We start from the raw sequence: 12,500 nt of genomic DNA on the forward strand, positions 1-12,500 counted from the left end.
TTGACTTTAAAAGTGGTGAACTTGAGGGACGCATATCGGGTTCATACGCCCCCATCCTCAGGAACCTTGAACCTGTAAACCTGTAAAGGTGGCGTTGGTTATTCACCACGACATATTTGTCTAATTTCAGTTTAAAAATGCGCATAGATGTTTTATAGTACATAATTTATCTACCTTTTTGACGTGGGATGTTCACTTGCAGAATATTAGGAGGGGGGGGGTGTTTGGGCGGGGGAGGTGGCGTTACATTAAATATGTGTTTACCATGTGTTATCAATACACCCACGTATGAGACAGATTTGTTATTTTGTTTATGGCATCATAACTAGTCTAAATAGTGTTAACTTTATAAGGGGGTTTCCAACGCATTGAATATCGATCCGTTTCCGCTTAAATTTCAAAGCTGAATAACTCATAATGTGTAATACATTTTTATTAAACACAGTTATTTCCCTTCGGAAAATAAAAGACTAGTGATCATTTTAAAGAATCAGTCACACATATCATGTCACTAAATATCTTAATTTGGTGTGAAATGTTCGTTATCAATAATTTAACGAAAATGACTACAGCTGTGTGTGTTTTTTTGTAAATATGACAAGTTGTTTTCTTTTGCGTTCAATATCGATCCTTTTCTGCTTATAAAATTACGATACAAGGCTAAATAACTCGAATGAAGGATACAGTTTATTAAACACAGTTGTTTCCCTTTATAATTTGTTAGTCATCAGATTCGGATCACCTCGGCCATTTTTATCGAAAACAACCTCGGATGTATATGGACGGTTTACAAAGTCAGAAATCGGTACATTTTAAGTGCACTACAAGTTGATCACGAAGTTATTTCAATTAAATAGTTAAATTTAATGACTTAACTCTGGTGAATCTTAATTATTTTTGCAACAAAACACTTCAACGGCAATCAATTTAAACTAAGATCTAAAAAAATATAGATAAAAACACTACATTCAATTAATAATATAATTCAAAATTTTACTGCTTCTACTGATGTACCGGCATACGGCATGGTTGTTTTCGGTAAAAATGGCCGAGGAGTTCCGACTGGTTAGTCATATCAAAGACTCGCCTCACATGTTCGTTTAGCCCAAGCACTGAATATTTAAGTTTTGTGTGAACATTTCGTCATCAATATATATATATTTTTAAAAACACTAGAGTCGTGTTTTTTGGAAAACATGACATTTTTTTCCGTCTGCTTATAAACTGTTTTGATTTATTTGAATCCAGAATTTCCCCCAAATTTTTTTCAAACGAATAACTCAAATGCCACCAAACCAACTATGTGAGCGAGCCTCTTTACACATTACAGCTGTAATAAAACTTTTTCATTAATTAATAATTATCTGCTTAACAACAATTAATCTCCATTTTTAACTTTCCTTGTTTCTGCACAGGTAAGGCCAATAAAACAGTTATTTGATCTGCTAACTAACATCTTCAAAAAATGGTAGGTAGGTAGCTATATAAGCATATCATTTTTATCATTTTTTGAGAGCTGGGATTCTTTACCAAACCGTCCTATGTCTCAGTATATAACTTCTGTAGAAAAATGTAGATACAGTCGGAACTCGTTGGATCGAACTCCCAAGGTCCCGGCGAAAATACTTCGAGCCTCGGAAAATTCGAGCCAAGCGTAATTACTTACATTCAGTATTAAGAATTCGGTCCTTTAAATCCAAATCTAGCCATCGTGGAATTCGAGCCAAGCGAGTTTGAGCCAACGAGGTTTTATTGTATAAAATAGTCAAAATTTAACGTGTTTACTCAAAACATGGCACATTTTGTTTTAGGAAATGATGAAAAGAATTCACATTATGACAAAAAGAAGTGTATTGCCGGGAGGAAAACATAGGGTCGTTCGGATCAGTGGAAACAAACAGTTATTTTTACGCCTTATATATTGAGCATACATCTTTACATAATTACATTATTTTACATAACATTAAGTCGGTTGATAAAAATCAATCGGCGAAATAAAAACGATATTTCACTGTTACAAACATTGACAATATCAATTTGATATTGTTCACAGTTTTGCAATTTGAGCCCGTTCTAAAGTCAATATCAAACACCAGCGGGCACAGAGCTGGGACACAATACCAGCGGAAAGACACCCCCGAAATTTGGCGCGCTTTTCTTAAAAAAATGCACACTCATTTAAGATCCTTTTTAGTCACACAAAATAAAGAAAAAACTGTTTCTTTCAGTGTAAGATTGCAGTAATTTTCATCTAATGAGCATCAAAAGGAAAATGTCGTTCCGTGAAATTCACAGCTATCATACAAGGAAACAAATAATTATCCTCAAACCCTGTCATCAATATATTGTTTATCTCATTTCTTTAATGTTAACTTTTAATTTACATATTCAAAGCTGCATTATCACAGATTGATAGTTTTGACTTGGTTTTGGTCTTGTCTCAGAATCAGCTGACGTTGGTATCAAAACATTAAATTCGGTCATATTACATGACTCACAATAGAAAATAATATCAACTGCTTGGAAAACTTCCGAAAAAATCATTTTTCTTTAAGCGTTAGTAACACTTTTAGCCATATAACATTTTGCACAAAAATGTGATAAAATCTGCGACCTGGTCTATTGTCAACAGTGTTGTATCACTGATTTCCAGACAATAAGATAAAAATTGGCTCAGTTGAACACACATATATAAAAGAAGTTGCCAAAACTGCCAATCTGTGAGAGCATAGCTTTAAGGCCACTGCAAATGAAGTCTATGGCCGCCTTTTTGATAAGTTTAAAGTTCATGTCAGCGATTGTCTTAATATGTTCAAATTATAATTGAGATCAATATAAGTTTCTATACTGTACGAAAGGCACGTCTCTGATCATAGGTGGTAGTATCAGTTAGAGATTGTGAACAATGTTTTTGTAAGGTTCAAGATTCAGGATTATATCATAAGGTATCCATATACCAATTATCCAACACTCATTCGGAACACATGGGTCATTTTCCCTAGAAACCAACCTTGGAAAGTAAAACTGAAAATATTTCAGATATTGGCAACTGTCCAAATGCATCCGAGGTAGTTTTCGATGAAAAATGGCCGAGGAGTTCCGAATACCAACACGCTATAAAAGGTATACACCACTGTTTTAACCCCTTCCATATAAACCTGACGTTTTTTACGTAATACCTTTATAATATTAATGAAGACAACCGGCCTCCAATACCTCAGAAATACCTCATTTTACCGCATAACCGCATATCATGATTAAAAAGTTTATGTTTTACTCTTTTTTAAGCGTATTCACTCAAAGGAAATGTTGATACAAATATTTGGGCAATCTTTCATAGAAAGAAAAGGAATGTTAATCAAGAATGTGCTTTCAAAAAAAGTTAAACATTTTGACTCATGTAATCCTGTAATTTGTAAAAGTGAGTTGAGCTGGAGATAGTGGAATGGATTGAGCCAGTGGAATAGATTAAGCTAGTGGAATGGATTGAGCTAGTGGAATGGATTGAGATAGTGGAATGGATTGAGCTAGTGGAATGGATGGAGCTAGTGGAATGGAATGAGATAGTGGAATTGATTGCGATAGTGGAATGGATTGAGCTAGTGGAATGGATTGAGCTAATGGAATGGATGGAGCTAGTGGAATGGAATGAGATAGTGGAATGGATTGAGATAGTGGAATGGAATGGAATTGAATGGATTGAGATAGTGGAATGGAATGGATTGAGCTAGTGGAATGGATTGAGCTAGTGGAATGAATTGAGCTAGTGGAATGGATTGAGCTAGTGGAATGGAGTGAGCTAGTGGAATATATTTAGCTAGTGGAATGGAATGAGCTATTGGAATGGATTGAGCTAGTGGAATGGAATGAGTTGAGCTTGTGGAATGGATTGAGCTAGTGGAATGGAATGGATTGAGCAAGTGGAATGGATTGAAATAGTGGAATGGATTGAGATAGCAGAACTGAATGGATCGAGATAGTGGAATGGATTGAGATAGTAGAATGGATTGAGATAGTGGAAAAGATTGAGATAGTGGAATGGATCTTGTATTTACGTGATGTTAGGTCCTTCAATATCCTTGAAAAACATACGAGTTGAATGCCTTATTATAAAATATATCCAAATGTATCAGTAAAAACTACAATGCACAAGCTTACCAAAGTTTTTAAAACTTTAATTGTGTTCTCAAAGAGGAAACTTACATTGATACTTACATATAATCTACATAGAGCATCATCTTGTTAAGGAAAAAGTAACAAAAGGAGGCGGTTCTCCTTCAAAAACGAAGATCTCATAATAATTAAAATACGCAGCCAATAATAATTCAGTTTTAGATTATTTACATGTATATAATTGTGATTCTAGGAATACTTTTTGTTGTGTAAGGCACGCTTTGTATCATAAATATCAACTGTTTTAATAGTTTTAAGGTATCCGACCCATAATTACCATAATTTTAGATGATTCCATAATATTGAGGTTTCGTTTAAAGGTTTTGTGTGTGCAGGTGTGCGAAATGATAAAACAAACCTTTTTGTTTTGACATTTAAAGATTGCTATCAAAGAGATTTCTTAAACACTGTCTTTGCGAAAGGTATATGTTTTATCCCAAAAACTTGTTAATAGGGCAGGGTTTGAAACAGTATTTCATACCTTATAATTATGTACGTAATTATATCAAAACATACTGCCACCTATGAGACTCGAGAAATCACCACTACCACTTCGGAACTGGTCGGCATATCACGGAAAACTACGAATAGTGCCGAAAATTGCCGAATGGTTTATTATTATTTTTCAGTGCACTGCTTGATCTGCCTTTTAGGATTCATCCTCATAAAATGCTTCTTCAACATGGTCTGGTGACGACGCAATGATTCCTTCGTTATAATACGGTGTCTTGTTAACATTTGCGTAACTGGAACCTGTATTTTCATAAACACTTTGATCTTCAGATCCGGCTTTGTCCTCATTGCTTTGTTCGACGCTACTCTCCTTTGCTTTATTTTCTTGAGATTTACTGTTAGAATTTGAATTATTGGCTTTCTTAAACTTTTGAGGTGGTTTAGGTGAAACTCCAAACACTGCTCCACCTTTTTCTTGTCCATTCAGATTCACATACGGCGCCAGTATTCTACCATCTACGTAACCGGAACCCTGCTTCTTTTCACTAACCTTTTCTAAACTCTGCCCCAACTTGCTATTGTTGTCGTCTGCATTCGACGGAGACGGCGCCAAGCTAGGCGGAACGGATGATCCATTCTTATGAACACCCGCCGTTTTATCTTCAGACTCAGCATTGTCCAGATTTTCGCGTTTTGGAACTTTACTGTTCTTCGCTTTATTTTCTTTAGATTTACTGTTTGAACCGAATTGATTATCTTTAGCATTTGCACTAGATTTAGGTGGTACTCCTAAGACTGGTCCACCTTTCGTTTGTCCATCTAGGTTAACATACGCCTCTTTGTCAACTTCACCACCAACGATTCTACCATCTATGTAACCGGAATCCTGATTCTTATCACTAACGTTACTTGAACTCTTCCCCAACTTTCCAGTTTTAGACGCTTCGATCGGCGGAGATGGGGCCGATTGGGGCGGAACAGATGATCTATCTTTAGCAATCTTCTTATTCTTATGTTTGGCTTTTGATTGTTCCATTACATAGCCATGGTTCTTTTTCAAGTAACCATCAGCCCCTATAGCTGGGTCGGTATTCTGATTTATATTTCCATCACCATTCACATTTCCGTAATGTAGGTCAGCCTCAAATGCTCTGTTTATGCGTTCTACATCCATTTGTTCAAGCTGTTCTCTGCCGGGTATGAATCTAGCCTCTTTGGAGCTCCTTTTCCTTTTCAGTCGCCTGAAGAAACAAATCATCATCATCATCATCATCATCATCATCATCATCATCATCATCATCATCATCATCATCATCATCATCACTCTCACCACCACCTCCACCACCACCACCACCTCCACCATCACCACCACCACTACCATTACCATCATCATCATCATCATCATCATCATCATCATCATCATCATCATCATCATCATCATCATCACCACCACCACCACCACCACCACCACCACCACCACCACCACCACTACCATCATCATCATCATCATCATCATCATCATCATCATCATCATCATATCATCATCATCATCATCATCATCATCATCATCATCATCATCATCATCATCATCATCATCATCATCGCTCACTTATATGCTAATACACTTAAGCTCACCATGTGTAGTCTCTTGTATTTCTAATCGAATCCTAGTAGTAGTTTCTAAAAATATCCTTACTACATGTATAAATACCTTCGGAGGATGAAAACTACAGCTATAGCGATGACAGCAACAACAATTACAGCTCCAACAACTGCACCAGCTATAACACCAAAATGAACACTGGTCCCTGAAAAACGTCACGTAACTATATATGTATTTTCTATAAACCAAAGAGTGACACTTAGAGATGTAGATCGTCCCAAGATTGCAGTTGACGACATTAAGGGCAAGCCAACACCCCATCACCACCAACAACAATACCAACACGACGACAAAAACAATATAATGAAACACAAACAAAATTAATAATCGAGTTATAACGATCCTGAGCTTTCTTCAATATTTTGATTGCAAGAATTCCTGACGGATGCTAATACGAAAATGCAGATAACAGCATGTTCTTTTAGAAATATAACTAACGGGAATTCAGAAATATTAAATGCCCAGTTAATTACGCCTTATAGCTGCACTCTTACAGTTTGACCGATTTGACAAAATTTTAATGTTTTTTTTATTTGTCTCAGAGTCAGCTGATTTTGACATCAATGCTTTCATAACTGACAATAGAACAGGAAAACTGTCGAAAATTTTAATTTCTTAAAGCGTTTGTAACACTTTTATCCACAAAACATCAATTTTGGAACGTAGATGTTAAAAACAGCGATCTTATCTTTTATTAGCAGTCTTATATCACCGGCATATCTAAATTTCAATCTTAACTCATTTTACCACATAACATAAAAAAGTTATTCAAAACCTTCTATCGTGAGGTAAATACCAGAACGTACCAAGTGATATTGAACTATAGAAGGTTATGGTACATTATGGCAGACTTGAACGGAGCTCACAGGCCATTTCGCATAGAAAACAACCTTGGATACAAATGGACGGTTTACAATGTCAGAAGTCTTTACATTGAACTACACTGTAAGTAGATCGCGTAGTAATTTCAATAAGGCAGTTAAAAGTAATGAACTTTACTCTTGGGAATCAATTCAAACTTTGTTGTACAAAATACACGTTAAAACACTTCAATTAATTAATACTTTTTTTTTTAAAAATGTACCATTTACTAAATTGAAATTACTATGCGATCTTCCTGCACCGTAGTTAAATGTTAAGATTTCTGACATTGTAAAATGTTCATATAGATCCGATGTTGTTTTCGACGGAAAATGACCGAGGAGTTCAGAATGATTCTGGCATTTAACCCTCTTTATGATTGAACTATTTTTAAAATCACATTCTTTCATGGAATACGTTGGTAAAACAACTCATTGTTTATTTTTAAATAATTACTCAAGTATATTTTCTGCTCTAGAATAAATCTCTTTCTTGAAATCTTTGAAATGTTATAAACATATTCTATGACTAATACGTATTATTTTTAAAAAAAATGAGTAAATACATACTAGAATGTTTGTATGTGGTAAAATAAGTTCTGATTGAGACTGGGATATGAGTTGTGAGTGTTTGTGATAATGACGCCAGGTGTAATATGTAGTTATACAATACAAGTTCCATTTAGAAGGGCTTTGCTCGCTGATAGAATTAAAGACTAATGTAACACAAATACCAATTAAAGTTACAGATACAACTTTGAGGAACGGGGCATACATGTTCACATCAATATTAGATAATTATTTGAATATTTTTATGCACCAGTCAATCGTAACCACGGCCCTTCAGGTCCGGAGAAAAAGCGGGAGCTTTGACTTTCGATCAAGCAAAGCCCTGGCAAAATCTCCGCCCTGCGGGAACGAACTGCTCGTGAAATCCCCGTCAAATGCCCCCGCACCCAAGGGACTCTAGGTAAGGCCTGTTCCCCGCTATATTTGGCGGGGAGACAAAACCACCGCATTCACCCGGCACTGCGGGGCCACCTGAGAGGTAAAAACACGGCCAATTTCCCCGGCTATCCCCGGTATACCCCCGGACCTGGGGGGCGTGGTTATAATTGACTGGTGCATTATAGCTTTACTGTTTTTTTAAAGAAACAATATAATGGGTTTATAAGTTGTTAAATGTCGACCTAATTTGGGCTGAATTTAGTTCAATTTTTGTACAGTCGAAACTCGTTGGCTCGATCTCCCAGGGAGCAGCGAAAATACTACGAGCCTCGAAAAATTCGAGCAACGCGGAATTGCTTACATTCAGTTTTAAAAGAAAAAAAACTATAAATAATCGGTCTTTTAAATCCAGATCGAGCCAACGAGGAATTTGAGCCAAGCGAGTTCGAGCCAACGAGGTTCGACTGTAGTATATTTTACATAAAATGTGAAACAGGTTGAAACAACATTATATGTATCACTCTCGTATGCACGATGTTACGCGAGAGTATGGGATAATGTTGTCAGGAACAATAATGCTACTAAATTGTTTTATACTTAACCATCGTGGAATCTGTCTAGTATATTTTCAAAATAATTCTGAAACATTTATCTTAACCTTTTTTCGTTTTTCTACTCAAGTTATAGTGCACATGACACTAATGGTGCAGTTCTAAACCTGTTCTATGTCTTGTGCTAAGCTTTTTTTCGTTTTGGGATTGCTGTTATTTAAGCATATAAACTGTTACAAATGAACAATAGCTGAGGTATTTGAAGATTTATTTTCATTAGTATTAAAATTATGCATTCCAAAAAACATCTGACTTAAAAAGTTCAACATGTTAAGGTAGCCGAATCTTTCAATAATAATGCTACTAAATGTTTAGTACTAATGCACCGGTCAATAATACCCCCACCGGGTCCGGGGAATAGCAGGGACTTTGACTTTCGATCCAGCCAATCCCTGGTAAAATCCCCGCACTGCCACCGAAACCCGGGGACATCCTGTAATTTGAAACTGATTTCTTTCAAATTGGGAGAAAATCAGGATGAGACGCCATTATTTTTAGATATCTCGCAAGAACTCGTTAAAATTCCCGGAAAGGTTGGCCAAACGCGGACAAGCTCCGCTAAATTTTTAGAACGGATAATTCCCGACACAAAGCCTCGGCCCATTCACCGCTATTGTAACCACCACATTCACTCGGCACTGCGGGGTCATCTGGAAGGTAAAAACACGACCCATTTCCCCCGATAACCCCGGTATAACCCCGGACCTGGGCGGGGGGCGTGGTTACAATTCAGCGGTGCATGAACTAAACGTGTTTCTTTCTTTTCATAGCATTAAGTAAGTTATCGTTAGCCGTTTTCCTTTGTACATTTCATGTTTATTTATTTTATCCGCTTATGTAGCTTATGTAGCCTGTAGTGCATGCAGGACTTGCATACGTTTTGAATAAAGTTTCAAAGGGTACCCGTGGTACCCGAGGAATCCCACTTGTCCGGTTCGATCATCAGCAACTAAGACCAAATGAGCCAAGCCCGGGTATCAAACTCAGAACGCTTAAGTGAATAAATGAGAGCGCTAGCAGCTTACCACTGAGGTTGCGGTTTAAAAACCTTTAAGTGACACTCGTATTTAATATCCATACATACACATTTATAAAAAACATAACTCTTGAGTGATAAACCTTTAACTACTTACTAAATAATGCATTTATGGCAACTATTATTTGCTGATAACAAGATTGTAACCGTGTATTTATTAATATCTAAATACGCACACATATTAAATGACTGGTGAATGCTAAAAGATTTACAGTGATCAACTATCTTGTCATGAGGTAGAAATACTGTGTTTTCTGCACATTTCTTTCAAATTCAACACGGTATCCTTCACAAGAACCATTGTTTTCAACATTGGTTCATCCTATTCGGTAAATTAAAACAATGGTATTATTTGTGAAAAAAACTTATTTGGGAGTAAGAGTGCTTTTTTAAAAGTGTGGAAAAATAAAATAAAAGATGTTCACCAGGGGTTGTCGAAGTGACAGTGGTACCAGTGGTTTGGACGCTCGTGGTTGGAGGTGTTGTGGCTTCTGTTGTAGGCGAAATTGTTGTCGTCGTTGGAGTTTCAGTCGAGGTCGTCGTTGCATTTTCTGTTGTTGTTGTAGTTGACGCCCTTGTGGTTTCGATTTTGGTTGTTCGGAGAGTTGAAGCTGTTGTAGCCATGATCGATAATATGAGCTGAATGAATCTGAAATGATAAACCGATTTTTTAAAGCTGCACTCTCACAGATTGAACGTATTGACAACTCTTTTATATTTTGTCTTGGAACAAGCCAATTTTTGCGAAAAATCATGGAAAACAATGATATAAGACTACTGAAAAAATTGCTCGCATATTTTCATATTTAAGGTCAAAAATGGATGTTTTATGCATTTTTCTTAAATCGTTAGTAACGCTTTAGCAATAAGACATACATTTTTGAACGGAGATATAAAAATCTGCAATCTGGTCTTTTGTCAGCAGCCTAAAATCACTATTTTGCAGATATTTCCCCCCAAATTGGCTCATACTAGACAAAATTAAAAAAAAGTTATCACAACGGTAAATCTGCGAGGGTGCAGCTTTAAAGGCGGCTTAAAAACCAAATTAATGATTGAAAATCTATTTTTAGATCTGATTTTAGCATTGTTATGACGTGTTTATGCAATTTCTATTACATTTGTAGGAGTTTATTTACATTAACTTACCAGTATGATAATATTACAATTTATCTAATGTTTTTCGGTACACGCTACTTTAAGTGAATTTTCACGATGTATTGAAGATATATTAAATGCAACTCTTGTATTTACAATTTCTGTTGAACAAATACATATGTTTGTTTTTTAAATTATTGTGTTTAAACATTAATTGCTTGCAATTCTATTTGATCTAACATTTTAACTTTCAACACTTTTGTCTTAGTAACGAAATCATGGTAACGTAGGTTTTATCACTGGTTCAAATTAGAAAAAAAACAACAACAAAATATAAAGTGTGTATAACTGCACTAATTTATTCTGTAAAAAGTATTAATAATTTAAAAGCATGAATAGTTATTGTTCAATATATGACTATGCAATATAGTAACGTAGATTACACACGCTTAATCTACAGAATCTTAAGAAAGTTAAGGGATTTATTGATGGCATCGTTTAATGCATAATTAAAATATATCATATCTCTTTCATCAAGCAAAATGACATGACTATATTTGTATAAGCACTCTGCGTAACATATTATTGCTTGTAAAAAGGTTCCTTTTTATGTTACATTTTAACAGTAACGTAATTTACACCAATTAGTGTGATTTGAAGTATTAAAAAACCATTACAGAACTTAAGAACGATGATTTACAAACTGTTTATCTCATAAACTATCATTGTAATGAAAGACATGTTACATATACAACTTAAACATAACTACTTAGGGTAACGTAGTTTAAGTTTCCGTTACTCACTTATGCCCCCTCCCTTAGCGCGTAAACATATCTCATTTTGTGGCGTTTTGCTTAAGCTTTGGAAAAATCATAATTGTCCCTGTGGGGAGCAGAGTCAATTGGCAGCTTAAGGTCTACTTGATACTTTACGGTATACTTGTAGTAATACTTAAGATATTCTCCATATAATAATGATGATAATTATTGTATTCAGTTTATAACCTTTGTTTAATGGTTTAATGAATAGTTAAAATACTTATAATGCCTATTAAAACGGACGTGCAACACTTTATATAAAACAGGATGATAATATTACCTTATTCTGATACGAGTACAACCTTCTCTATATACATACTAACTGAATGACTTATAAATATATTTTCATGAATATTATAAAACACACTTTATATTTCCAACGCTAGAATTGTATTCAATATATCCATTCTTAACTATAATTAACTTCTATGATTGATAGATAGAAAGAATAACGTATTGCACGAGTTTACATTGTTTATTCTAAACTTCCTGATTAAGCCATCTAACAGACCGGCTTCAGTTTTGTAATCCGTAATAACATATTTCCGTTGTTTAAACTTTAAGATTCAAATGTGTCACATTTAAGGTGTCACAACTGTGATGAAGATTATACTGAAAATGAATTCATGACATCTATAAACAATGTAACATAACTTGAGATGCCCATTAAAGATGCATTCTCAAAGATTTACCGTTTTGACAACTATTTTTATATAATTTGTTTGTATTGGAATGAGCCATTTTTGCGTAAATAACTGCAACCCAGTGATATAAGACTGCTGACAAAAGATCAAATCGCAGATTTTCATATTTCCGTTAGAAATTTTACAAAAAATGAGC

The 12,500-nt window shown here is 35.3% G+C and overlaps 1 protein-coding gene across 2 annotated transcripts in view; it reads right to left on the reverse strand.

The window, feature by feature from the left end:
- Positions 1–422: 422 nt before the first annotated feature.
- LOC128238783 (uncharacterized) overlaps positions 423–12,500 on the reverse strand; it is a 21,050-nt gene continuing 8,972 nt past the window's right edge. Inside the window, exons 1-4 of one of the 2 annotated variants that reach the window (XM_052955025.1) lie at positions 12,028–12,159; positions 10,170–10,393; positions 6,338–6,434; positions 423–5,867 (exon numbers count right to left, since the gene is read on the reverse strand). In XM_052955025.1, coding sequence (XP_052810985.1) covers positions 4,823–5,867; positions 6,338–6,434; positions 10,170–10,368 — 1,341 coding nt within the window. In that variant the 5' untranslated portion in view covers positions 10,369–10,393; positions 12,028–12,159 and the 3' untranslated portion in view covers positions 423–4,822. Of the gene's footprint in view, positions 5,868–6,337; positions 6,435–10,169; positions 10,394–12,027; positions 12,160–12,500 lie in introns of those variants that run through there. The other variant, XM_052955023.1, reaches the window with a different exon arrangement.

The sequence above is a fragment of the Mya arenaria genome, chromosome 6 (assembly GCF_026914265.1).
Source record: "Mya arenaria isolate MELC-2E11 chromosome 6, ASM2691426v1".
Classification (NCBI taxonomy): Eukaryota; Metazoa; Mollusca; class Bivalvia; order Myida; family Myidae; genus Mya; species Mya arenaria.